Below are 27,160 nucleotides of genomic sequence, written 5' to 3'. Positions count from 1 at the left end.
AGAAACAGCTAAAGTGGTATCAGTCTAAACCATCGCGATCCATCCACAAAAGAGAGTGACAAAGAGTTGGTCCAGATGCAAGGAGAAATCGAATGAGAGGGGATATGTGAAGAAACTTGATCCAAATGAACACGCCTGAATCCATGTATGAGATCCAAAGCAGATTTTTGGGGGTATCAGAGTTGGCCGGGCGGTCAAAGAAGGGATTTACGTTGTCTTTGCTTTTCCGTCATTCCGTCGTGGCTGTCGTTGCAAAGGCTGACATCTTCCCACCACACCTTACGCAGTTGTAGCGACAGTCGGGTTGGCGCTTTTCGAAGCGTCGGCCACGCTGGCCTCAGCGGGAACATCAGCTACGACCGGGGCAGCGGTCTCCTCCTCCTTCTTCTCCTCAACGACAGGAGCAGTCTCCTCCTCGGTGACGGGAGCGGGGCTGGCAGCCTCCTTCTTGTCCTTGGGCGCCTTGTTACCGGTGGCCTTGGACAGGGAGCGTCCGAGGTTGCCGAAGAACGACTTGCGCTTGTCTTGCTTTGGAGCCTCAGTCTCTGGGGTAGCCTCGACCTTGGTCTCAGCGACAGGAACAGGCTCGACAGCCTGAACGGGCTCAGCGGTGGTGTCCGCAATCTGAGGAGCAGCAGCGTCGACCTTGGGCTCGGGAGCTGGCGACTTGGCACGGTCCTTGGAGCCAAAGAACTTTCCGAACTTGAAGTGGTCCTTCTCCTTGGAAGGAGTGGAGACAGCCTTGACCTCCTCAGGCTTGGTCACTGGCTCAGTGGCAGTGGTGGTGGTCTCAGGAACGACGGGTGCGGCGACCTGGGCCTCCTCGAGAGGCTTGGAGGCCTCAGGAATGGTCTCGTTCTCCTTGACGGGAGTGGCGGCGAGACCAGCCTCATGCTCCTTCTTCTCGGTGGTAGGAGACTTGAGCTTCTCGACGAAAGATCCGAAGATGGAGCCGCGCTTCTGGGGCTTGGGCTTCTCCTGGGTTACGGGAGCAGCGGCCTCGTCGACCTTGACAGCCTCCTCAGTAGGGGCAGCGACAACGGCAGCAGTGGGCTCGGTTGTGGTCTCAGCGGGGTGAGTAACATCGTTGGCGTTGACGGGAGTAGTGGCAGGAATCTCGTCAAGGTGGGGAACGACGGCAGGAACAGCGGCAGGCTCCTCAGTCTTGACCTCAGGCTCGGTCTTGACGGCGTCGGTCTCCTCCTTGGGCTCCTTGTCCTTCTTTCCGAGCAGGCCGCCGAAGAGGCTGGCGCGCTTGCCACGGGAGACAGAGCGAGACTTGCTCTTAGCAGCCTTCTTGCGCTTCTCCTCGTCGGAAGAGGAGCTGGAGGAAGATCCAGCACGAGCAGCGACGGGCTCACCAGCGGCGGCGGTCTCACCCTCGGCGAGCTTGGGGGTAGCGTCCATGCTCTTCTTGGGGGCGGAGGATGTAGCTCCCGCTAGCGCGGTGGGCTTGCCTGCGGCATGTTAGCCTACTGCAGCAACACGGCCAGATCGTCCACTAGTGCCATCTCGACGCGACGCGACCTGGACAAAGTGTAAACTTACCAATCTTCTCCTTGTTCTCCTTGTAGCCCTCGCTCGACTCGATCGTGTCCTTGGAGGCCTTGGCCTCGGTGATGGCCTTCTCAACGGCGACGAACCATCCATCGCGCTCGGCAGCGGTGGTGGCCTCGAAGGTGTGCTTGTGGCCAGAGATCTTGAAGGCAAAAGCGACAGCGCCGTCCTTGGCGAGATCAGTGGCATAGGCCTGATGCATGTTAGTTGTGGCTTCCTGTCTGGCAGAGGTTGTGTCGTACCAAGTTGAGAACACCGGCGGGGTGCTCCTTCTGGTCAGCGTGCTTGACGAAGAAAAGAAGACCCTTTCCGGTCTGGCTGGACCACGCGGCAACGGGGTGGGCAACCTCGGGCTTCTCGCCACGGAGGTACTCCCTCAGGTTGTCAGCGGCAACTGGCTCCTCGCCGAACCAGAAGTACTTCTTGGCGAAGCGGAAAGCGCTGCGGGTTTGTCAATAAACCATCGTCGGCGGTGACATGCTCCAAGACTCACTTCTTCAGGCCGGGCGCCTTGTAGCCAAGCGCACCGCTGTAGATGGGCTCAACCACCTTCTCCTCCTTGGCCTCCTCAACTGGCGCTGCGGCAGTGGCCTCGCCCTCGGTCTTGGGCACCTCCTCCGTCTTTGGCGCCTCCTCTGCTACTGGCGCTGCGACAACAGGCTCGGTAGCGACAACTGGTGCTGGCGCAGGCTCAACGGTGCCAGCAGTGCCAACCTCGGGGACCTCGACCGGCTTAGGGGCGTCGACGGGGGCAGACATGTTGTGTATTGCTGTTTGTTTTGGGAGCGGAAGTGTTTGTGTGTGTGTGTGGGGGGGGAGGTAAGTGGGTTCGAAAAGAGGAGTGTTGTCGAGGCAAGCTCAATGTTTGGGGTATTACAAGATGTACGGAAAGGGAAAGTTCTACGCTCGCAAAGTGCAGCGGCAGACAAGCAGGCACGACCTTGTTAAGGATGTGAAGGGCGGTGAGGAGGAAAGAAGGATAGAAAATCTCAGACGATCAAGGAATGGGAGAACTTTAAGGTGAGGGCTGTTGCTAGGTAGGGGTTCGCCAGGCAGGGATGCTAGCAACGAAATTGGCTTTCGCGGCTGCACGTCCACTTAGACGGACCCGCCTGCACCTAGCCCGCCCGAATAGCACCATTCACCAACGTTATGCACTGAGCAGCTCTGAAACAGCGACTGTGCATCCAGCATCAACCCGTCGTTCAGTAACAAGGCCACGGTGAGCAGAAGCTGGATTGTGTCGCTCATCGGCACATGGCGGATTGTTATGGTTGGCGCCCACGCGTCTGATAAGCTCGTGGTCAACAGACCCTTGGAACGTGGTCGCATGATCTGTCTGCCCCTCTTCACCACTTGCTCAAGAGATCGCCAACCCTAGGAAAGAGCAGGAGACTCTGCTATCTTTGATCGCTCACGAGACACGGTTAGGCGGCGACGGGACAGGATTAACCGGCGCCGTCGTGGTAAACATGTAGCTATCTGTTAGGGCATCGAGTCTCCAGCCAGGCCTTTGTCATCCATCAACCGTCAGCATCACTACACTGTACATCCAGCTTTGGCACCATCTGCCATGATGAGTATAACCGTGATCGGCATCCCTATTCTGCAGCCAATCCACAACATGCACATCATCACCCGAGCCTTTCTCGAGCCTCACTCGACACAAAATAAAAAGGGCGGCTCAACGGCTGCTGTGAACACCTTTGTCACCACTCCTCCAACTCTGTGCTACACCACAGCCGTCTTTGGTCGCGCCATCGCGAACTCTGCACAACTCGACCTTTGGCGCCACGCCAAGCACGTCTGAGCATCCAAGGCTAGACACTTCTAGCGGCCTGCACGTAACGAATCGCGCCACGCCACCACCCTCCAAGCGTGATCCCCGTTTACAAAAAGGCGTCAAGACCCTGGCGCCCAAATTGCTAACCTTCACACTGGCGAATGCAGCCGAAGAGACTACGTGCCGCCATCCTTGGTCTTCCTGGCGTTCACGCACGCTTAACTTGCTTTTCTCTGATTCGAAATATTCACGAGGCTGGCATTTCGATGGCGTCAAGACAGTACCTAGGTACCCTCTACCACTTTGCACAAATTATCACAGCATTGATCGTCGTTATCGAGATTGCAGACACCGCTTTCCACAACAGCGGGTGAAGTGAAAATTGCTAAAGTTGGACTGACTCTTCAGAATTGTCGCCTTTCATCTCAGATCAGCCGAAAACACCTGGCCAGTGTGCTAGGGCTATGCCGGCTCAATATTCCCACTCACGTGAAAGGGGCATCAACTACGGGCAGCACCATAGACTAGCCTCCCACACCCAAAAGCCGCCTGTTACATATCTCTCGTATCAAGACAGTCGCCCATCTTGCAACTAAACAGCAACTCTCCACACATGTCGACAGCTGTCAAACCTGAGACGCGCAAAAGAAATTCCACTGCGATCTGCATCCTGTCATCAGCGGTTGTTGCCCAACACCACGGTACGCACAGAGCACTCGATAAAACTCCGCAGACGATCTCCCTGGCAATAATTATGACCGTATCCAATCCGCGTCTCACTCACCGCCACAGATACCCGGGCGCAAATTTGGCGACAAGAGGCTGACCACTTCCGTGCGGCGTTGTGCCTGGCGCGAGCGACCTTGTGCACCAAGTCATGTCGCGCTCTGTTTCATGACTTTGAAACGCTAAATGCCATTAAGAAGTTTGCCACGAGCAGACTCCACACATTAATCAATATCTTACAAGCCACCATCTCTATGGCTTTGACACGTGGATAGCCCATCTGAACAATCAATCGAGACATGGCAAAGGGTTTTGAGGATCGAAAATAATGTGGATCTCTGTCCCTGACTACTCTCGCTTCTCTCTGGAGCGCGGAGCTTGTGGCTACTCGAAGACTCCCGGCCGGGATCCACCGCACGAGTCAACGTCAATAGCGTATAGGACTACTTTTACTACGAGCAAGCCATACAACACTTGTTGAGGTTGTGGTTTTCTTCCACATTTCGCACCACGTGTCAGGTACTGTGTAAGTATCTGCAGCACTACATCAACACGACTCCATTGCCCTAGTCTGGTAATCTTCCCCGCCCTGCTGGGGTGCACTTCGTTATTGAGTCAAGGAAACATGGGGCCGTCTTCTGTCTGCACGATCGATGCAACATGCCTACCAGTCGAGATAAGCCAACCATGCACCGTGTAAAATCAATGACAAAGCCAATACCATTACTGCAGGCGGTCTGCAAAGTAATAGCAGTCAAAATAAGCTCATAAGCTCAGAGCAATGGCGCTCGACTGCCGCTGCAGGGCGGGGAAGGAGCGCGATGCGCGTTGGTGGAGACGGCACCCACGATATCTGCCTTCCCCATTTGGCTGGATGCACTTTACGTGTCTATCCCCACGACGTCATCGCTTTAGCCTTGCGGGACAATTCTTTCACCTCACCGCACTTGGAAAGTCTAGCCAAGATACACCATATCCAAATGCATAGGGTATCAATTGCTACATTGTGGTACATATCCTACCTTTTACTTTACTCCTTTGGAAAGCTTAGTGAATCTGTTTCTGCTTGCATACTTCTCTGCACATCATCGGCAGCTGCTTTCCACTCTCTTCTCCTGCTGTCTCTTCCGTCAAAACGTACCATGCGCTTGTGTCTTTTGTGGGTGTCGCTGTGGACTTTCTCATGGTACTGCTTCCTCTTTTGCCTCCGTCCCTTTGCCTCCCGTGCCTTTTCCACACCTTCAAGAACCACCCTCCCCCTCATCTCGTGAGCAACGATGTCCTTTCTGGTGCTACCCGGAACAATGATATCAGCCGCCGATCGTGACCCAAAGTTGATCTTTTTGTAGCGCACGCTCCACGAGCAGAAGTCTGGTGCTCCCATGCAGTTGAGGCTCACGTCGAGCGTTGGAAACCCTACTAGAGTTTCCTTACCTGTTCGGACGTCTTTTCGGAAAACGGCAGGCAGGGTAAAACGTAGGTCGGCTGGTTTCAGTAGATCGAAGGCGGCCATGATGTAGCGGTAGGGACGAATTTCGTCAGGCTCCAGCATCAGAGTTTTGTTTTGCTGAGCAGTTGGTAAGTGGTGCATGTCGTCTTTCGAGAAGATGCGCATGATCAGTGTGTCGTACATAAGACGGTTATTCAGTTGGATCCAGTAACGGCCATCGACTAGTCTGTATTCTCTGTCTCTCGGCGGCGTCCGCGGGGGATAGACGATCTGATTCTTAGTATCTGTTATCTCGTGTGCATCGAGGGGTTGTCGCGTGAGCAGCCATTCTCGTGGATGAGGTAAAGACGAATCGATGCCTGCTTCTTGGTGCTCATGCTTGTCAAATGGCGAAGTTTGGTCCCAAAAACGCCACCACAGATTGTAGACGCAGTAGTTCTTCTTTCGCACCCCATTCCAGTGTCCAATCTGCTCATCTTCCTCCAAGTCCTCAAGTTCGGGATAGATGCGATGAACGGTTGCAGCGAGCGGCCCTAGAGGCGTCTTGGAGCTGGGCGTGACCAATTCTGCCACACGTTCTAGCAGGCAATATGCTGTGTCCTTCGCGTAGGTCTTATCGATCTTGTCGGCTTCGGTATAGCCTTGCTGGGGCAGTAGGTCGGAAAAAGGAGGGAATCGGACCACAAGGCAGCCTGTCTGTATGTCGAGCTTTATCAAGCAATTGTCGAAGAGTTGGTTGGCGAGGGCTTTATGTCGCTTAATGCGCTCTTGCATATGTTGCGAAACATCAACCAGCGACTTGACGCTCAGAGCCCCTGGGAGTTTGTAGTTCTTGTAAATATGCCGTATAGCGTTGCGGGATGTAAGCGTTCTTATCTGGTTTGTTTTGTCCTCTGCCCAAGCCACACCCATCTCTTCACACGTTGCGATAAGTCTTGTCTTCTCAAACGTCAACAGTGGCCGGAAAATATGTATGCCTCCACGCTCAACAGGGAACGGTATGTCTAGGTTGCGATTTGGCTTCTGATATTCACCACTGTGGTACACACCATACATGCCCTCGCACTCTGGTATCCACTCTTCATGCTGCATTGCTTGGAGCCCCGACCGCAGTCTGTTATTCGCCAGCCTCATCATGACCGTCTCCGCTTGGTCGTCTGCATGATGCGCCACCATGAGACGTGCGATCTTCATGTCTCTACATGCTCGGCCTAGTGCTTGGTAGCGAAGTGTACGCGCTTCGGTTTCGAATCGCCTCACGTCCTTGAGGTTGAAGCCGTCGGGCCATGTGAGGGGAAGAATGGTGGAGTCCATGTCAACTAGACAGCATTAGTGTTTACATGGCAAAGATCATGTGCTGTATCTCACATTTCAAGCGCAACTGCGATGCAACCCATTCGGCTTCCTCAGTGCTCTCGGGTCTCACTCGGTGATCCACGATGAATCCATGAGCACTGGGTAGCTCAGAGTTCTTTCTTCGGGACTGTGTATACAGCGCGGCAAGTGCCATTGAGTCGACACCCCCACTAATGGCAATACCTATTCCACCTGCGTTCCGTTAGTCAACTATGCTTGCAGGAGACGTAGGTAGCACTTGCCTGAACGATGCTTTGTGGCTGCATGATGGCTCTGTTCCTCCTTCAAGACACCGTCTCGCATAGCCAGCATGAACTCATCGTTGCCAATTGGCAAGCTTCTTGTTGAATTTGTTCGTCGGAATATCCTAGCTACATGGCTCCGTCTCGCAGTATGGTAACAATGCCCGCATCTGAGGGCATTGCTTCTCCACATATGAAGCACTCAAGGCCGATGCACTGGCGATGAAAAGAGTGTGAGGGCCGAAGCAAAAAGTTACTGGTTCTGGTAATGCGCGAGATGCGAAGCATTCCGCAGCTTGTTCCGAGGTAAGTGCACGGACATGGAATTTTCTGGAAGGGCAAAGCACAACATCTTCATCTTCGTGTTGATCTCTCATCGACATCTTTCTACTCTACAAGCCAGCGCAACTCTAGTCTCCCTCGCTTCTTCGTGATATACGGTTACTGTAATCCGTCAAGATGGTATGTACTAACCGTGTTCCAATGTGTCTCTCATGCAGACTATACGAGCACCGAGCACGACGACCACTTTCACCCCACCACACGCTTTGCACATGCACATGCACGCGCAACTCCAAGCTGACCAATCTTCCTCATAGTCCGCAATCAAGTCCATCCGCAGCATCGCGCCTCTCCTCGACCGCATCCTCGTCCAGCGCATCAAGCCCGAAGCCAAGACCGCAACCGGCATCTTCCTCCCCGAGACTGCCGTCAAGGAGCTCAACGAGGCCAAGGTCCTCGCCGTCGGCCCTGGCATGCTTGACAAAGATGGAAAGCGCGTCACTCCCAGCGTACAACCTGGCGACAAGGTCTTGATCCCGCAATTCGGCGGAAGCCCCATCAAGGTCGGCGAAGAGGAGTTGAGCCTTTTCCGGGACCACGAGTACGTTTACACCATATATGCGGATGCGGATGCGACTGCATGTTGTAGGATAGCGACTAACGTTTGATGTCTAGGCTCCTGGCTAAGATCAACGAGTAAATTGGGTTACAGTCATAATCTGCCAAATAAAAGTGACGGAACGACTGCATCCTTTATCTTGTATCAATACCATCCAAAGATTCACGAAACGCGAAACGCTAGCATAACGGCCGGCGTTCATTTGGCATATCATCTGGCTTGGGGAAATCTGTTTTGGAAAGCGACTCTTCGATGCATGTATTTACAAGACGTCGAAATTCAAAGATATGAGGTTGCTGAAGGAATGTGGGGAAGAAACATTGAAACAAGAATCTCTACTCTATTACCTTTGCCGTAATGACAAGACCGAAAGGTCGTGTTTGCATTCTTCATGAATCTATGGAACCCCCGAGGACTTTAAGCACACTGGCCCTAGTCGACACTCGAATATCTGCACTGGCGACTACCATCCTGAGTTCCCGCCGCTGCCCCACTGCCTTGCACTGCCCTCTGACGGACCCTGGTCGTATGCACCGCCCTGTCCGTATGCTCCATAAGATCCCGGAGGTGGCTGTTGAGCTGGTGGTTGAGCAAAGCCTCCTGGCCCAGTGTTATAATTTTCGTACCCCTGCTGGTAATTTGTCGGAACAGTATAGCTAGGCTCCACACCTTGGCCTCCCGAGTACTGACCCTGACCCCATCCGTATCCGCCAGAAGGTACCGCGTTGCTGTACTCGGCGGGCGGTTGGTAAGCTTCACCCGAGTACGATGACTGGTAGGGTTGGAAACCAGCCCACTGGTTAGGTTGCGGCGACGGTGACGGCTGGTATGGTGCTGGTGCTGATGAAGAGGAAGCAGAGAAGTTATCGTCCATGTCGCGAGTTTTTCCAGAGCTGCCGCCAAGGCTGCCGAGCATACCACCAAGGGGACCAGGAAGTTTGCTGGTCAAGGAACCAAGAAGGTCATTAGATCCGCTGGACTGTTGTTGGCCAGGATAGCCACCGCCGTGGGTGCCTCCACTGCCATGGCTGTGACCTCCAAAGCTCGACATATTCACCGCCCCATGGCTATGGCCTGTGGAGTGATCGTTCCCGCCACTGTGATTGTGCCCGGCCTTGACGGATTCCGAAGACAGAACCTGATTTAAATCTTTGCCGTGGTAGTTGCGGGCCCATTTCTCAACGACCTTAAACATTTCGTTGTGTACTTCGCAGTGCGGGTCTCGAAGTGCTGGGTGGTGGAAAACGCGCATGCAGTCGTTCAGAACTTCGTCGACAGGAACATCTGGGTGGTCCCAAGCGTAGATCACGCGAGGTGCGACGTACTGCAAGATCGCTACAGCGACTTGACCGGCTGGCGGGTTCAAGACGTTCGAGAAGTGATCTTTGGATAACATGCTGTGGGTTGGGTTGGTAGACGAGGGGTCGTTCCAGACCTCAAACTGATGTTTGGCTGCTGAGTCGATGACAGCAGAGGAACCGCTCTTCAGCTGTGATGACGCTGTCTTGATGATTGGTAGAATGAAAGGTGCCAGCAGAGAGAGCACGAATAGAGTGACGCGCTCGGTGATGGTCTCGATCAGTTTCTCTAATCCAGGGATCTTGGAGATGATGGCTGAGATGCTGCGGACAACGTTGTCGCGGAATACTTTGACGGGTTAGCTCGCGTCTCTGAGTTTACGTTTCAAAGTTTTCTTACCCAGGATAGGATAAATCTTAGGGATAATGGTGGCTGGATCCGTGTTCGTGCCTGGGATATCCGGTCCTGGGGGTCCTAAAATGTGCGCATACCAAGTTAGTTCATGTCTGATATGCAGTTCGTGCAGGAACAGTTCTTACCGCCCATGGATCCAGGTGGTGCATCGAAGGTGTTAGGTCCAGCTCTGGAAGAGCTGTAGTCGCCGTAACCTCCGCGTGCGTTTTCTGCAGCCTGTGCGTCTGAAGAGGCCTGCAGATCCTGTGCTTGTCTGATGAGATCCCCAGTACCAGGCACTTTGCTAAGAACGTCGATCAACCCCCCACAAGCATTCGACTGGCCTCCGGGTCCGCTTCTCTGTCCACCAGGTCCACCAGACACCGCATCTACGAGAGCAGTGTTGACTTCATCAATCTCAGTCTGAGTTATGTGGTCATTGGCTTCTCCAAGCACGGAATGGAAGAAATCAACACCTCCAAATGTGCCAGTTACGAGCGGATATGTGTGCTTTCCGTGGAGGTTAATGCCAGCTTGTACGCCCACATGAGGGAAAACGTTGTGATAACCAAGCTCGCGTAGCACAAGTTCGGTATAGTTAGTATGCGCTCCAAAATCTTCGAGGCAGTGCAGTCCTTGACCCAGACAGCGAAGCGCTTCCGATAGATCCTCGTCTCGTCCGCGTTGACCTGATGATCCGTGGGTATAAAGGCGGCCGAAGTGGATGGCGCGCGCAAATGAGTATTTCACATATCCGCTTGATGTAGCCCAGTTGCCATGTTCATTGGCAATGTAGTTTTTCATACCGGTGTTTGGATCCACCGCGAGCTCAGCTTCTGATACTGGTCCTCGAAGACGAGGGTCGTATTTTCTTGCGTCTTCATTATCGGCATAGTCTTTCTTTGAGAATGTTAGTATCAAAACACACACGTATGTGCAAACTGAGGTTACCCACAGGATTGTCTGAACTACCATTAGTACGAGCAAGTGAAGAGGTTCAAGTTCGCTTACCGATATGCTCCTCGGGCCTATAAACACCTAGTCTCTCGGCTGTAACCTCGAATTCTCCAGTTGCATAGCCAAAAGACATGAAAGACAAGACCCAGACTAGGACGCGAATGGTTTCGCCCTACTAATCGTAAGCTTGTTGACCGATTGAAAAAATCCTGCCGTAACACGTACTTGAACTTTGGCCAACGTGCCCACATCAACAGCCTGAATCAGTCAGCGCAGTCTTGCGTCGCGCAGTCTGTTGGAATCACCTGTGAGTAATCGCGTAGCCAGTTGCCAAAGTACACACGCTACACAGAAGGTCAGTCGTGGTAATCATTGTAACATTGCCATTTGGATATACCTTGATCATGTTGCTCTTCCACTTGTGTCCTTTCAAACACGCGACCGTCGCGAGCATGTCTTCAATGTCGCCATGTCGCCAGTTTTTGCCTTCAATCTTCGAGATACTCGCGATGTTGCCCGCGCCGAAGGCATCAGCGCCGGCGGGTAGTAGCACGAGGATCGCAATAGCGATGAGCAGGACGTGTTGTGAAGAAATTCCCATGGTTGCGATATTACAAGAGTGGAACTAGGAGTAAGATGGTATCGTAGAGAAGCGCAGTAAGAGCCTGCGAGTGACTATTTCCCTGCTGTTCAGTCAGCTGTCTGCGATTACGGATAAGCGGCTGTGCAAAATGACGCAGCCACACCTGCCCCACTTCGTGTGTGATGATTTGGAGGGGCTGGCGCAATGACGCAAGCTCTTCTTTTCAGCTTACCACAACAGAGTTACCGGAATGTTACGTCCATGAATAGATAACTTGGAAGTCTGTGAAGTCGTGATTTTTCTAAGTTTTGTTACTCCATGCCATTGTGGACCGCGAGAAAGCTTACCGGCTTGGCTCCTCTCTATTCTTCTCTCTGTATAGGGCGTCAGGTCATTCGCTTACGTGCTATCAAGAGCTTGTCACAGCTACTGTCAACCGATAGATGACGGAGCAGCGCTGTAAACAAGGGCGTCTTACTGCGTATGCCTGAAGGTTGCACAAAGGCCCAATCGCCCGACAATATTGGATCCCAGAGCGGCGAAGATCCATTTCTCTTTATAAGATCATTTTGGTTAGGCAACTGCGATGAAGACAAAAGAATTTAGATGAAGAGACCCAACTATAGTAGCCACGACTAAGCAACTTTGAAGACTCGCCAGGGATAGATCTTTCTGAGGAGGAAGGGCAGCGGGTTTGTCACTCAACTCAGTTAAGAGCTATGGCAACGGGGGTGAGCTGACGTCTCCGCTAGGAGCTGACAGGTATCGAAGAGGAAACCTCATCTACTCTGCGAGGAGTAAAGGAAGGGAAAGGGTGCAATCTTTCCTGCAGTCAGTTTGCAATAGTGAGCAAATGGCCGAACTGATCACGAACTCGGGGGTTAAGGTGTTGGTCGTGGTACAGAGCAGAAAGGGCTGAGGATGAAGATTTACTGCATGCGATTTCGCTAAAGCGCATGGGCAGCAAAAAATGGTATATTCTCAGCGATGAGAGAGAGCATTTACCAATTCCCTAGAATGGTCTTACCCTCCTTTGCACGTGCCTCGCAATCCGAATCAACGCTGTCAACGCAATCTTGAGCGCGTTTCAAGCCGACAACTGACAGGCTATCCCAGTGCGACTGCGATGATCTAGGAGAGAACGTATGACATCTGCCCAATTACGGTCACTATTGTACTATCACTGCCCAAACAGGGTCTGCAAGCTTAGGCATCAATCGCGCTAGCATTATAGAACCCCTGTTTCGACAACTCCACACATGTGCTCATATGAGAGCAAATAAGGCGAAAATGGTGCCAAAATAATGCGGAAATGTTTCTGGGATTATAGCGAGTGCACATCGTGGGGCTAACAATGGAATAGCAGGTGTGAGGGTGCAGAATTGAATAGGCACCATGAAGCGGACAGCGTTAGAGAGATTAAGTAGTGCAAGGAGTACAGTAGTCAAGAAGTGAACTACGGAAATAAGATTGGAAAGGTAAGATCTTGAAAAGGCCTAGGCAAGAGAGGATACGTAAAAAGAGAGAGAGAGAGAGAGAGAGAGAGAGTAGGAAATCTTAAACCTTTAGATTTTGAATAGTAGGAATGGCCAGACCTTACAAACTCCAAGGTATCGCAATTAGCCGGAGATAGCAAATAATCGCTGAGGTTGCACTTCGGAAGCAAAGATGATATGGAAGTAATGGAAGCGGCGAGAAGGAAGTATCGACACGCGTAGCTGTTGCTGACGTAAGGCGGAACGGCGAGGATTGAGTGCCAAGCAGTGACGACGCCCAAGAGGATCGATCATCTTACTTGGACACTCCACTCCACCCTTTGTATGCCCACGCACACGACCAGGCAGCAAAGCTGCATATAGTCTTCCAACACGTCACTAGCAAAGCTTGAAAACCTACCATCGACGCGCGAGATAAACAATCAAAATGCCCCCACCACCGCCTCCGCCGCCTCCACGTAAGTTGTCCCTGTTGGAACTGCTAAGACACGTATTGACTTTGTGTATTTAGCCCCGGGTATGGGAAGGGGAGCTGGTAGAGGTATGCCGCCGCCGCCTGGCAAGGCACCTGGGGCCAAAGTACCTGCTTCAGGTGCAGGACGAGTATGTCGCATCCTCGCGAGAGATTGGCACGGCGCGCAGTCATGACTAACATATCACAGGGCGCACTCCTCGGCGACATTGCAAAGGGCGCACGATTGAAGAAAGTCACAGTGGTCAACGATCGATCCGCGCCTATCGTTGGCAAAGTGAGTGACGGGCCCGCTCCAGTCGCCATGGGCGCACCTGCAATTCCGACAATGGGCAAGGCACCGGCAGTCCCAGGTCTTGCGGCGCCAGGGAACCGAGCAAGAAGCAATAGTGATACTGGAGATGCGCCTGCTGCGCCCCCGCAGCTGGGAGGACTGTTCGCAGGAGGAATGCCGAAGCTAAGAAAGTCAGGTAACAACTCCCATTTACCAACTACATGTGAGACATGCGCTGACTTTGTATTCGCATCTTTCAGGCGGTGTCAAGACCGGCGCAGAAGCTCCGTCCTATGCTTCAGATCCTGAGTCGAATAGAGGCTCAGGAGCACCCAAACCACCTTCATCATTACCTCCCGCACCACCAGCTATGAACACCAGACCGCAACTCAACGCTCTTCGGGGCCAAGACTCAAGACCCAACTCGGTAGCCTCAAGTATAAGCGGCAAGCCCAAACCTCCGTTACCTCTAGGGAAAAAACCACCCATCCCCCCTCCCTCATCTCGCAAACCGTCCAATCTTGCCGCTCGAGCATCTCCGGCTCCCCCTTCGCTTCCTCCGGTAAGAAATGGTCATGTACAAACTGCGCATGAAACACATGCTGACTTCGTGTACCGGCTTATAGGCACCACCACCATTGCCACCGACTTCTACATCCCCTAGACCAACTGCTGTTCCTCCACCACCGCCATTACCGCCTTCGAGATCAACCCCCCCTCCTCCTCCTCCGCCGTCCGTGCCTCCCCCAGCGAGCGCACATGACGATGACGACGAATACGACCCGTACAAATACGATAGTCGCGCGCCATCCGCCCCGCCCGCCCCGCCACCACCACCGCCTCCATCGAACGGACACACGCCCTCTCTGGCTGAAACCGCCGCGCGCAATGCTTACAGTCGCACATCGCCTGCTGCGCCACCGCCTCCTCCACCTCAAGCAGCGCCACCCAGTGCACCCGCGCCTTCTCCCCCACCCAGTGCCCCAATCAGCCGACCTGCGTCTCAAACACCCCTGCGATCGATGATGGATCCGAGCTCGTACACCTTGACAAACGGCGGATCAAGCATAAAGAGTCCAACGAGCTCTCATTCCGGAGGAGGTGGAAGGGAGAAGGGTAGGGTCAGGCCAATTCACGATTTGAGGTGGAGATTCCAAGACGAATCACAGTTTCCACGACCGAGAGAATTCACTGGCGGACAAAAAAGATACCGCGCTGGACGAGGCAGCAGTGTGCCATTGGATTTGAGCGCGTTCGAATGAGCGAATTTCGTAAAAAGGTTCTTCTGGGCGATTTGTTGCATTGCTGCTGGCCAGAGCGGTTTAGGAATAGATATTGAAGTTTAGCCTTGGCGTTAATGGGGTTTGGTGCCTTTATGGTATGTTGTAGATGTTTAGGGAGGATCGCTGAAATCAAAGTGTATGTGTAACTCGCAAAGAAACACCTTGAGGGTATTTCGCATGCGATAGCAAGTACATGAGTGCGTTGGACAAATCAACAATTTACTATGAGGGTACAATCTGTTGAGTTGCTGGAGTGAGTGTCATAGTAGCTACGCATTTCTGCGGTCTGAACAATATACTGTTCGAACGGTCAAACCTTGTCTGTATGAACTACAAGCGTTATCATTCTTCCAATGTTTGCTCTGCAGTACTCCATGGCCACATTCATTAATTATCATGTGGCAGTTTTTAGTGCTTAGCATATGTGAAAAGTATTAAGATTAAATTGTTAACATGATTCTGGCCCGCTCTCAGCTACACTGTGTTCCCTCCATTCCTCACGACATATCGATCCATTGTTTCTTTCTTCTCTTTTGCTTGTTCATCCTCTTCCTCTCGTTGCTGAGGCACCCCTAACGCCTGCTTGGTATAGATTCGGTACAAAGTGCCACCCCAGTTCACAAAATAGATTATGAACATGAATATGAGGAGGGCGGTAGTGAAGCCACGGAAAGCGGTCGAATTGAGGGAGATTGAAAGGTTAAGGAGGCCGGTGGTATAAACACCTAAGATGTCTTGGTCAGTTCAGTGTACTATTAGTGTCGAGAGAAGGACTCACCCATTGGGAAGATAAGGCTCCACCACGCTAAGCTGAATGGCAGCTGCCTCTTGACAAGAGCCTCAACCACGATATACCATGACATGGTAATCCACATGAACCCGAAGCCCAGTGCTAACAACGCGATTAATATCGCTGCTGCACTCACACTGCTCGCTGCACTGGATTGCAACCATGTCCCTTGGTTGTAACTTCCAAACATCCCTCTCGTACTCGCAGCCGAACTCAACGTCTGGATTGCCGTGGCGAATTGACCAACAGGTCCCACTGTGATGACAAGACTGGGAATCTTCATCGGTGGAGGCAGACCCACAGCGATGAGTTTATGCGCAATGAACGCATAGTAGAGGAGCGCAAGGAAGAAGGCGTAGCCAATGCACATGTATCCCGTGACGATGACAGGAACTGCCATGCTAGCACTCAGTCCAACCGAGTAATTCGCAATCAAACCGCCCGTCGTACCAAGCGTCATGACAGAGATGAGCGGAAGCAGAATCGTAGGACTGAGCTGACGATCAACAGTGATATTCCGCTTCGCAAGCACAATGACTTGGAAACCACACAGTGACACTGTCCACACAAGACCAATCCACCACAACACGTAGGCAAAGACGGTCCAGCTATACCCCCAAGCCGTGGAACATGTGAGTGTTACCTGCGCTACCAGTGTCAAGTACGCAATGGCTGGTGCGCCAAGGTACGAGAGCTCTTCTTCGCGGGAGAGTGTCTGCGTTTTGACGTGGCGTGGGAATTTCGCGAGGCGTAGCAGCGAGATGAGGGTAGAGACCGTGAACAAGACGAGATTGAAGACGAACATGATCGTTGCGAGGATGCCTAGGCCGTGGAATTGCCAGGGAAGAAGATTCATTATTATTGACAGGACGCCCGTGTCCATGGATACCGTGAACCTGCTTCATGATTAGTGGCGGCCATGGTTTTCCTTGCTACGATAGAAATACCATTGTGGGCTGAAGTTTTTGATCGCAATTGACCATCCTGGCTCACGTTTCGGTATGACGCCATCTCGTTCTTGACGTTGGTGTTGTTGTCCCGAGCTGCTCCTTCCATTGGTTGACATGGCGCGCGGCAGGCGTGAAGGATGCGGTTACCCCAGATTCGCGTGCAGCGTAACGACAACTAAGCTTATCGAAGCCAACATCATGAAATGAAACCTCTATGTATTATTCTAAATCAAACTATTCGGTCTAAGGGTGAAAACAAAGAGACCACGGCTTTCGTGATGTCAGCGGAAATAGGTGGTTGCTTGTGACATCACGGAACCGTGGTCCCGACCATGCCGGGCGCGCTATTAAGTAACGAAATTACCTTCTCCGGAAGGGGATCGCAGAGAAAGAAGGGATCAATGACTGCACGCCAAACCCCTAGAAGACCTTAAATGCAATGATCGCAACATCAACGCGTCACGACTCGTCGACGCGTCCCTACGACAGAGCGCGTCTGCCGCTTACGAGCTCTTCTTCCCCTTCTTCGTCCTCGGAACGCGACAGAGCCAATACAGGAAGATCGCCGCCGCCATGTTGAACGCGATGTATACCCATAGTAGACCAAAATCTCTCCAGCGCGTGTCCCAATCCGCGTGAATACGCGTAAGAAACTGGTCCGTGGAGTCCATCTGGCAAAACCCGCATTGTCCGGTCGCCTGTGCGTCTCGAAGATAGCCACCAGCCATGTCAATATACTCGGACATGTATTCGCCGCAAGTTTGACCCTGTGGTGGAAAGAAAGTTTGGAACTCAGAGTCGGCGCAATAAGCGGGCGCTTGACCTAGCGTGGTCGACATGAAGCTCGACACCAGGTAGGTAAAGGGATTGACGCGATACATGAAGATCCAGAAACCAGGCAAATCGTTGGGTCCAGCGAGAATACCACAGAAGGCGTATAGCATGATGGTTATCAAAGTGGCAATAGCACCGGCAATCTCCTCGTTAGGCGATCCGGCAATGAGCAGATGTGCGAGGGTGCTTGCGAAGACGAAGACGGCCACGACAATGAGAAGAGCGTGGAAACCACGAATGTGAACTGCATCCGTAGCTTCTGCGTTGCGGTACAAGCCTGCAGGATAGTACCACACGAGGAAGCAAAAGACAGCCATGAAAGCGTTCCAAGCCAACTCGATGAAAATGTTGGAGAGGACGAATGCTTGCCAAGCATAGGTCTTCGACTGTCGCTCCCGCGCTTCGTACAGAGTCCGTTGCGAAATCCACATCGGCATGATCTGGTAGATGAGTTGGATAACCACGAATAAGAAGATGAAGACGCCAAACATCTGGTTCTGCAGGCCCTGCATGGTGTTGTCGCTGTCAAAGAACGAGAATCCGATCAGGATAGAACAACCGATAGTCAAGATAGCCTTTGCGTAGATGTATGACGGCGTCCTCCAGTATTGTTGTGCGCACCGCATGGCTACAGCGCGTAATTGGTCCTTGAAAGAGGCTGCGAAGGCCTGGTGACTGGCGTCGGCTGAGTCCATGACGGCAGAGGGCCGGTTGGCAAGTTCCCTAAGAATAGCTAGTTCAGTTTGAACATTCGCGTACTCCTTGCTGGACTTCCAGACAGCAGGCCAATCAATCTCGGTTCGCGCACCGGGTGCGGCACCGATTGCTGCAAGCATATACTCGGCAGGGTTGGTACCGGCAGGGCATGCTGGCGCTCCGTTGCGAGTGAAGTAATCGAGGAGGGTCTCGGAGTCGCGACCAATCTCACCAAAGTAAACAGTCCTTCCACCTTTGGCGAGTAGAAGGAGTCGGTCGAAGCGCTGAAAGAGAAGGGATGAAGGTTGATGAACCGTACAGAGGATCGCCTGGCCGTCTCGGGTCAGCTTCTCCATCAAATCACAGATGGACCATGAAGTCTGACTATCGAGACCAGAAGTGGGTTCGTCGAGGAAGAGTAGCAACTTGGGACGAGCGGCGAGCTCGACGCCAATGGTGAGGCGCTTACGTTCTGAATCAAGTTAGTGAAGCTCGTGGGTCATGGCCGGAAGCATGGGGATAATTACGCTCAACATTGAGTCCAGATCCGGGAATACCAACGACAGCATCCGCATACTCTTCCATATCCAAAAGACGAATGACATGATCAACATATGCGAGTCGCTCCTCGCGTCCATACTCCGGTGGCTGTCTGAGCAATGCAGAGAACTCCAGAGCCTCTCGTACAGTGGATGTATCCAGATGTATGTCTTGTTGCATGCAGTAGCCGGTCTGTCGTTGGAAAGACTCGTCTCTCTGACGGCCGTCCACAAGCATGTTACCACCAATGACGCCCATGGTCGTTCGACTCGCGAGAACATCGAGGAGTGTAGTCTTACCTGCACCTGACACACCCTGCAGGACTGTTAGCTCGAGTACAAAGAAGCAGTCCGGTTACCATACCATGAGAGCTGTCAGGGTGCCCGGCCTGATGTATCCGTCTACACCATCCAGGATAGTACGGATTTCCCCCTTGATCTGGACTTCATATGTAACCTTCTCCCAGTGAAAGATAGACACCTGCTTTTGCATTGCGGGTTCCAGTTCTGTGTTACGGCTGATCTTCTCACCCTCGTGGGCAGTTGCTCCACCGGCTTCCTCGTCAGCACCGTTCTTCTTCGCCGTCTTCTGCATCTTGGAACGTCGGAACACAAGCACTTCGCCCTTAGAGCGCTCGGAAGCAACCAACTCGCTCATGACTAAGTGAGCAAGGAAGAGAATGACTGTAATGGCTATGATGATACCATAGTTGGACCACCGTTCACTGTAGTTATACTTGAAGGCAGTCTCGATGTATGCAGTACCACTGACGTAGTCTAGACCTGGTTGGGAGCCTTGCACAGCACATGCTCGCTGTTCAGGCGCAACGTTCTCATACGATGGTCCAGAGGGTACGAAGGACGAACAAGCAAATGTTCGATTGTGGAACTCGTTGACCATGACATTTTCGAAGCCGTACGCAACTGGATTGATCCATCGGAACCAGCCCGCCCATCCTTGCATATACTGGACCGGGATAGCAAACCCGGTGTATAGTACAAGCATGATCAGGATGAGAGAGCTAGGAGCGAGCGCTTGGGCGAGGGTTTTCGTCATCGAAGCGAACAGCCGGAAGAACATGCTCATGGAGAGACCTGTGGTAAACCCAACGAGCAGGAAGTAAAAGTACGGACCGGGCTCTCGACGTAAATTGGACATGAAGTACAATGTCGTGTTGACCAAAAGACTATTAGTGATCTTGTACGGCAGGTCCACGATCATCGACGACAATGCTTCCGCCGAGGGATGATACAGGGCATAGCGATTGTGTTTCTCAATGATAGTACGCTTTGCGTAGAGATTCATAATCTCCAACATAGATCCGAAAGCATTAAGCAGCACGACCATGAACAAAACTCCGCCACGCTTGAAGAAGGATGCGGTCGACTGAGGTAGGTTGTAAAAGATACTCGATATGATGAGTGCCTCGAAGAAATTGACGATGAGCATAGTCAGAAGAACGCTCGGGTCGTTTTTGAGTCTCTGCACATCTCTCCACATGCAGAGACGGATCTGCCTCCAATATGAAAGAGTATATGGCGACTTCTGTCGTTGCTTCTTGGACTTCTCCATTGTCCTAGAAAGCGCAAAGCGTTCGTGCTGCTCACCCTTGAGAGGATAGGTGTTGTTGTATTCTTCTATCTCTTTCAATAACCGTTGACGTTCGGGACTCTCCTTCCAGCATCGAGCGAAGTCGTCAGAGGTACGGGGCGTGGTGTTCTCGAAGCCCTTCCGGATGCGGCGCTCAGATGCGGATGTCATTGAGGTGAGGAAATCGGGCGTAGTCTGGGAGGCAGGGCATTCGAAGCCAAGACGTTCAAAATATGCGCGCGCCTCGTTCGACGGTCCGAAGTAGATCTGACGGCCTTCGTACAGTACAGTGACTTTGTCGAAAACCTGAAGGAGTTAGCCAAACCATTCTCTGGTCGCATCTTACTGGAAACTAACCTCGTATGCGGCTTGTGGAGCTTGATAGATGGCGATTACACAAGCTGCACCAAAGACGTCACACTGAGTCCTCAGCGTCTTACAGAACTCCACCGCGTTGGCTGAGTCTAAACCACGAGTCGAGTTGTCCCACAGTTGGAGAGGTGCAAAGCTGAGAGAGGCCTCAGCAATCGTTACCCGCTTGCGCTCACCTCCGGAGACTCCACGGACATAATCGTTGCCAACGCGTGTGTTTAACGTGTGCGAGATACCGTACATGGCCATGACGACCTACTAGAGGTCAGTGATCAGTCCATATGGGCTCGAGTAGGTATACCCACATCTCGTAGATGTTCAGCGTAGCGCTGGCGACTGATACCACCGGGTATGGTACGGGGTGCTCGAGCTAGAGCAGCGAAGTACAGCGTGTCACCCACACTCAATTGAGGAAAGTGCGCATCAACCTCTGCGGTGTAAATTGCTTCTCCACGGAACACGGAGTTCATATCTTTTGCTGGCACACCTTGGTAGTTTAAATACGAGTCGGGGCTGACTTGGAAACCATGGGTCTCGCCGGCGATAGTCTTCAACAGTGTTGAACATCCCGATCTACTGAGTGTTAGATCATATAGCAGTGTTCGAAAATATTTGAACATACCCAGGGGGTCCAAGGACACATAATTGCTCTCCCGGAAGGAGCAGTCCATCCAAATCCCGTAATATCTCGATCTTTTGTGTTCCTCTTCCAAATAAAGCAGGCAATTTGAGGATGGTATTCCCCACAGTCGACTGGAAGTCTGTTGGTGAGCCTTTGCCCCAAACATTCAAGCCTCTGAACGCGACGCCGGCAACACGGGGAATCGTTTCTTCACTACTGTAACGCAAGTCGTAAAATGATCGAGCCCAATCTTTGGCACGAAATTGGTCGCTCTTGGGGTCAAGTCGGTGGTGCACATCGTCGGCAAAGGGTGAGCCAACATTTTGCTGTTCTGAATGTGTTGTAAATTTGCGCACAAGCTCATGAACATCTCTTTCACGCTGCGCTTCTTGTTGGGCTTCGGTCTTGTCGTCAGGTCCTGTAGAGTTGGAGCTAGCGTCTGATTCCAACTTCAAGCGGTCAACGTGGGCTTCTTCTTTGACCACTTGTGTCTCAGTGAAGCCTAGTCCAGCTAACATGCTCAAATAGAGATGCGCGTTCAAGGAACTTTGACGAAACCGTGACCAGGATGTGGATATATCACTAGAAATGCTATTGGTCAAGGATAGCACTAGTAGCACTATCAGTCGGGGTTCGTGAGTCTATCGCATGAATGTATGAATGAATGCACTTACAGTAGAGAGTTCTTGTGCGGATCGAACAGTGCTGGCCCTGTATAGGCAAGGGAAGATATCAGATAGCGATATCGAAACAGCTCTGAAGTACTGTCCGTCGACATTCCTTTTATTGAATGAATCACGATGCTGAACGGTCATATCTTCGCAACTATGTCCAACACAGGTCAGTCGGCAAACTTGGCGATCCTGGTCCGAGTGCTATGGGTGGTGTTCGTGATTCTCGGCAGTACGTAATTAACCGGACACCGCGCTTTCCCGAATGTCCGCGGGCTCCTTGCTCTTTCCTCATCTACGTCTTCCTCTCGATACGCAATTTTGAAGAACATTTGGTGATTCGCTAGTCGACCAGACCGCTTTCGCGTGCGAACACCCTTCCGGAACCCGGAGGTGCGTCTAAGAAGTCGCTGCAGCCATAAAATGACGATGAAGCTTGCCGTAGGTACCCATCGCCTGCACTGATCGGAGAGCGGAGATTGCTAAATGTCCCTTGAAGTGTCTTCGGTGCAAGCGTAAAAAGATCAAATGCGACAAAGCGGAGCCAGTTTGCCACCAATGCATCGCTGCCAAAGAAGAATGTCAGTATGTAGAACGACGACAAAGGCCGCGCCACGCGCAACAAAAAGCTGTCGTGCAGCATCTAAGCCAGCGACTAGAGATGCTCGAGAAGCAAATCAGTGATACTGCCGATGATCGTTCATCATCTGTATCAGATTTGGCACCGAGACGCGAATCGATAAGAAAGAGCACACCCGTGCCGTCTCCAGAGGCCTCGCTGACCGTGGCTGATGGTCAGGATTCATGGGTAATGAAACCGATACCGAAGGAGTTCGTGTTCGCTGAGTTAGGCCTTGAGCGAGTTGAATGTACCATAGAATGTTTGCTGCTTGCTCATTCATCTATGATCTGCATCCATATGCAAAAGTGTGCCAAAAAGCATTCAAGGATACTGCTCAGAGGATACGAGCGCCGTTCAAAATCCTGTCGGATCATAACAGCTAACCTTTGTAGATCTACCGGCTTGCGACTGATACTCGACGCAGCTTCCAAGATAAGGCTACTCCAGTCGCGACACCAACGTCAAATATCGATAATGCAATGTCGGCGCTTAACGAGGCCATCGAAGACCTCGGAAAATTAAGGGTGCGCACTGGGGCATTGAGTGTAGACTTCAAAATCTCCACAACAGAGGCACGATCATGTATCGACGGATTTGTCACCGTCATGTCCTCAATGCTTGTACCGGACCTATTCATGGACTCAATTTTGGATATCGGCTTACTTCGCGCGTTACCCGAGATAATTGACTCTCCTTTCGTCAATGTGGATCCTAGTATGCGTGTGCTGTAGTGAGTAGCTCCTGCTCAAGCTATATGGCAGTCGAATCTGACTGATATCAACGTCAAGTTACAACGCCATGTTTTATGGATTACAGTTGACGGAGGCCCCGGGAGGAGACCGGATCAAGAAGGCATATATGAAGATATTAGAGAGCGTGCCTGCATGGCTCGAATCTCCGAATGACACAAGCATGGACATTCATACCGCAGCCCTTTCGGCATGGACAGCGATGACCTGCCATGACTACCAGTTAGCATGGAAGTTTCACTGCAAGTCCTGCCAGCATATCAAATCAAACGGGATAGATCAGCTGGATGTCATACCGGCAAAATCCTTCGAAGAAGAAAGCAGGAAAGATACCGACCGCTACACATACTGGTACATCCTGTCTATTGACACCTTCTTCCGTCTGTTCTATGATAAGCCGACAGTCTTGCAGTACGTACCAAACAAGGTTCGACCACCACTACTCTTTCGTTCCGACAACATGCACCCCTCAGCTCTGAACGTCACAATGAGCGCCGTATGGATAAGGTACACACTCCTGACAGTAGAAATGATCAGCTACGTCGATAGTCACCAAACACCGAATCAAGATGAAACAGTCTCTCAGAAAATCGACGAAACTTGCTTGCAGATGGAGGCACTTATGGACGAGTGGAAATTACATGATATGATGAACGCGGCGGGTACTTCAGACGACGTTCGCTGTCTTGTCGCAGATCACATTAGTAAGTGGACCCAGTATATTGAACGTGAAGGAGGGGCAACCATTAGCTAACCTTGCGTTGTGAACATTTACGCGACGATAATCGGGTTGCAAAGATTGGTACGCCATCATCAAGCAAGACCTGGGTCGAAGGACATCGCCCTCCGAGCCGCTCGCCGTGTCCTAAATACCATCCTTGACTTCTACAACACGCCCAATCTGAACATGAAGTTCACGAGCATAACAGATCAGTAAGCTTCACTCGTTAATGCCCTATCCGTTCCGTGTATTTCCTCAGTGCAGCCACTAATCTGGAGTCAGTTTCATAACATTGTATCCTTTCTGTGTCGTATTTACCCTATACGAGCACATACTAGCTTGCAGCAAACCTGAGGATTGCGAAAGTGATATACAAATCCTTGAGAACATCGGAGCTGCTATGGCTCAAAGCGGTACACAACGTCGAGATTTGGTCCCATTCGAAAGGACGATCAACGCTCTGAACCGCGTTTCACGATCTCTACAAGAAGAGAGGCGAAAAGAATCGATGTTGATCGAGACTAGAGAGCATGTTGCGCAAGAAACGGACCTGCCTCCGACCAATTTCGATACAATCCAGAACCTGATGGCTAGCGAACTTCCAGACATTGATATGTCAAACTTCTCATCGATGCCCGACTACACTCCAAATATGGATGGCGACTTCCAATCTCTGGGATTCTTTAGGGCGATAGAAAACGATTTCGTTGCGCGGAACTGGCAAACCGACTGGTGGGATCTCGGTGGTGGTGCGGATATCGGAATGAACCAGATTCCAGATACTCATCCACCAGATTTTGCCTACCAAGCACCAAATACATGAGCATGGCAGAGGTTCAATGAGAACGTAGAGAGTGAACGAGCGGTGGGATACTATCATGACTCTGAGAGGTGGATAAAAGCTACCCGCAACCTTGTGAGATTATTGTTTCGATATCCAACTGTACAAATAGCATATACAAAGGCAAGAGTGGGCGAAGTGTGAACTACTCAAGATCAGGCCTACCAAGGTCAGCGCTTTGGCTGTTCGGTACTAGCGCTTATTACCCACTCTGTCTTCTCAATGCGTTATCACATCCGGTACTTTTGCCGGTCAGCACGTACGAACGGATGTGGAGATACATACTGAATTCCAGCAACGTTCAGACATCATGCCACATCTCGCCCTGGACCACTTACTCACTTATAGTGCTATGGGCTTCCCTGAATTGGTGTCCTTCCTGATTCTATCTTGATCACTCTATACTCTGCGGTCATGCAACCCCCATTTCCATCACCAACGGCCACCTGGCATAACGAATCTTATGATGCTATCAACCCATCGAATGCAGGCCTCAGTCAAGCAGGGAAGACGGTAATCATCACGGGAGCCGGTAGCGGCATAGGTCGTGCCACAGCTCTAGCTTTTGCGAAAGCAGACGCAGCACGCCTGATCCTAATTGGACGCACCGAATCGACCCTCGAAGGGACCAAAAAGCTACTCGCAGAGAGTAAATCAGAATGTGCAGTCTACCCTGTCTCAGCGACTGATGAGACTGCGATGCATGACATCGCTAAACAGGTCGGCGCCTGGGATGTCCTCGTTCTTGCCGCAGCACACATTTCCTCACCTTCCAAGATCGTCGAGGCTTCTCTGCAAGATTGGTGGGCGGACTATGAGACGAACGTCAAGTCCATCGTCATCGCTTCACAAGCTTTCGTTCCAAGTGCAAAGCCTGGTGCTGCTTTATATACACTCGCTGCTGGCGCAGCTGCTCTGCCGCCAGCATACACACCCGGATTATCAGGTTACCTCGTATCAAAGACCGCGCAGACAAAGATCGTCGAGTTTCTTGCCGCTGAAAACCCAGACCTCTTCGCATGCGCAGTACATCCTGGAATGGTGGATACAGGTATCTTCCGAGGCTCTGGCGCGGATCCATCACAGCTACCTATGGACTCTGGTGAGTGGTAACAAGAACTAGTAAAGAAATGTACTGATTTGTCGCACAGTCGACCTAAGCGCGAATTTTCTTGTTTGGCTATCGCAGCCAAAGACCAAGTTCCTGAGCGGTAAGATGGTTTGGGCGAACTGGGATGTGGAGGAGTTGGAAGCGCGCCAGGACGAAATCAAGGGGAGTTCGATGATGACGGTTGGGCTTGAGGGATGGCCATACAGTCCTGCTGCTGCGAAGTAGTCGCTGCATTGATCAGATCCACAAACGCTTCATATTGAAGCACATCGTTGAAATTGGCATGCATGCAAATGGGATGCAGTGTGGCGTTGACCTGTGTGAATGTTCTCTCATGCATGCTCTCCACCAAATCTTGCAAGTGACGGCCCTTCATGGTTGCCTTTTCTTCAATCTCTACACTACATTCGACATCCAATAAGTGGCCAATAAACGCTCTAGAATCGGAGTGGACCGTCCACACCGTCAGTCATGCAAGCCTCAAGTGGCTGTGCATCTCAGCCTGTCGTCCTTCAATTTTCCCCACCTCTCCACTGGGTCAGCTCTCAAGCTTGCCTTGATATTTGCCACCACTGAATGCAGTGTTCTGTCTATTCATGTTGCATACCGGAGCCGTCTCACAAGATTCGTGGGAAATCTCACTCTTACTCAATATGCGTGTGCCTGCAAGGCTGACGGACCCGCTTTCGCCCGCCAGACTCAAAAGTGTCGTACTCGGTATGAGCGAAGGACGATCGCGTCTAGAAGGCAGTCTATAGATCTGCAATGCTTGATCGACAGGTCTCAAACAAGGCAATGTAGACGCCGGACGTATAGCTGGGCAGATCAAGGAACAAAGACCCGGTGTATGGTAAGCCGTACTGATTACAACCTAGGATCATCTGTCGAGATGTCACGTTGATTGGAGTACATAGATCCTGCACCAATGCATCAGATGCCGATTTCGTACTCCAGTGATGGGTTACAGATCGAGGTCCTTTGCACCTGTGAGGACCAGTACCCATGGTCTCCTTCCCTGGACATCTCGCCTAAAGGCCAGCACATCACCAAGCCTCCGCCTCTCTCTTGGGCCTTGAAGTCAAACTAACCTCTATCTCCACCCGTCGTCATAAGCAATGTGCAGCGAATCAATAAGCCAAGACAAGCCAACACCGTTGTCGTGAATGACGGTGAGGCTTCTCAAGACCCTCATCTTGCAAATCAGGTTATCGGGTAGACAGCCGCTCGACCCCGCCTCTCGCTACACGCACCTATCGATTGCGAACAACATCAAAAAGCC

The 27,160-nt window shown here is 51.8% G+C and overlaps 7 protein-coding genes across 7 annotated transcripts; 3 read left to right on the top strand and 4 right to left on the bottom strand.

The window, feature by feature from the left end:
* Positions 1-279: 279 nt before the first annotated feature.
* Positions 280-2,316, bottom strand: GT037_005337 (uncharacterized protein; the record flags this gene model as incomplete). The annotated part of the gene is made up of 4 exons (XM_038930384.1): positions 280-1,457; positions 1,549-1,750; positions 1,800-1,998; positions 2,051-2,316. 4 exons carry the CDS (start codon positions 2,314-2,316, stop codon positions 280-282), a joined length of 1,845 nt encoding a protein of 614 aa, XP_038787334.1.
* Positions 2,317-5,096: 2,780 nt separating this feature from the next.
* GT037_005336 (uncharacterized protein) lies at positions 5,097-7,138 on the bottom strand (the record flags this gene model as incomplete). Its single annotated transcript, XM_038930383.1, has 3 exons — positions 5,097-6,835; positions 6,885-7,064; positions 7,111-7,138. 3 exons carry the CDS (start codon positions 7,136-7,138, stop codon positions 5,097-5,099), a joined length of 1,947 nt encoding a protein of 648 aa, XP_038787333.1.
* A 44-nt stretch (positions 7,139-7,182) lies between these two features.
* Positions 7,183-8,096, top strand: GT037_005335 (10 kda heat shock protein; the record flags this gene model as incomplete). The annotated part of the gene is made up of 3 exons (XM_038930382.1): positions 7,183-7,263; positions 7,714-7,997; positions 8,072-8,096. 3 exons carry the CDS (start codon positions 7,183-7,185, stop codon positions 8,094-8,096), a joined length of 390 nt encoding a protein of 129 aa, XP_038787332.1.
* A 382-nt stretch (positions 8,097-8,478) lies between these two features.
* GT037_005334 (uncharacterized protein) lies at positions 8,479-11,265 on the bottom strand (the record flags this gene model as incomplete). Its single annotated transcript, XM_038930381.1, has 7 exons — positions 8,479-9,662; positions 9,714-9,788; positions 9,854-10,675; positions 10,719-10,836; positions 10,890-10,922; positions 10,970-11,008; positions 11,062-11,265. 7 exons carry the CDS (start codon positions 11,263-11,265, stop codon positions 8,479-8,481), a joined length of 2,475 nt encoding a protein of 824 aa, XP_038787331.1.
* Positions 11,266-13,170: 1,905 nt separating this feature from the next.
* Positions 13,171-14,751, top strand: GT037_005333 (basic proline-rich protein; the record flags this gene model as incomplete). The annotated part of the gene is made up of 5 exons (XM_038930380.1): positions 13,171-13,201; positions 13,255-13,346; positions 13,406-13,685; positions 13,750-14,051; positions 14,116-14,751. 5 exons carry the CDS (start codon positions 13,171-13,173, stop codon positions 14,749-14,751), a joined length of 1,341 nt encoding a protein of 446 aa, XP_038787330.1.
* A 495-nt stretch (positions 14,752-15,246) lies between these two features.
* On the bottom strand, positions 15,247-21,684 carry GT037_005332 (opaque-specific abc transporter cdr3; the record flags this gene model as incomplete). Its single annotated transcript, XM_038930379.1, has 8 exons — positions 15,247-15,497; positions 15,551-16,458; positions 17,020-18,514; positions 18,570-18,897; positions 18,946-20,478; positions 20,530-20,799; positions 20,850-21,117; positions 21,167-21,684. 8 exons carry the CDS (start codon positions 21,682-21,684, stop codon positions 15,247-15,249), a joined length of 5,571 nt encoding a protein of 1,856 aa, XP_038787329.1.
* Positions 21,685-22,498: 814 nt separating this feature from the next.
* GT037_005331 (uncharacterized protein) lies at positions 22,499-26,106 on the top strand (the record flags this gene model as incomplete). The annotated part of the gene is made up of 7 exons (XM_038930378.1): positions 22,499-22,645; positions 22,852-23,189; positions 23,248-23,912; positions 24,027-24,141; positions 24,212-24,678; positions 25,261-25,872; positions 25,922-26,106. 7 exons carry the CDS (start codon positions 22,499-22,501, stop codon positions 26,104-26,106), a joined length of 2,529 nt encoding a protein of 842 aa, XP_038787328.1.
* Between the last annotated feature and the right edge of the window lie 1,054 nt (positions 26,107-27,160).

Source organism: Alternaria burnsii (assembly GCF_013036055.1).
Source record: "Alternaria burnsii strain CBS107.38 chromosome Unknown 740, whole genome shotgun sequence".
NCBI lineage: Eukaryota > Fungi > Ascomycota > Dothideomycetes > Pleosporales > Pleosporaceae > Alternaria > Alternaria burnsii.
Note: the sequence above shows the minus strand (reverse complement) of the source record. Positions and strands in the feature narration are given on the sequence as shown.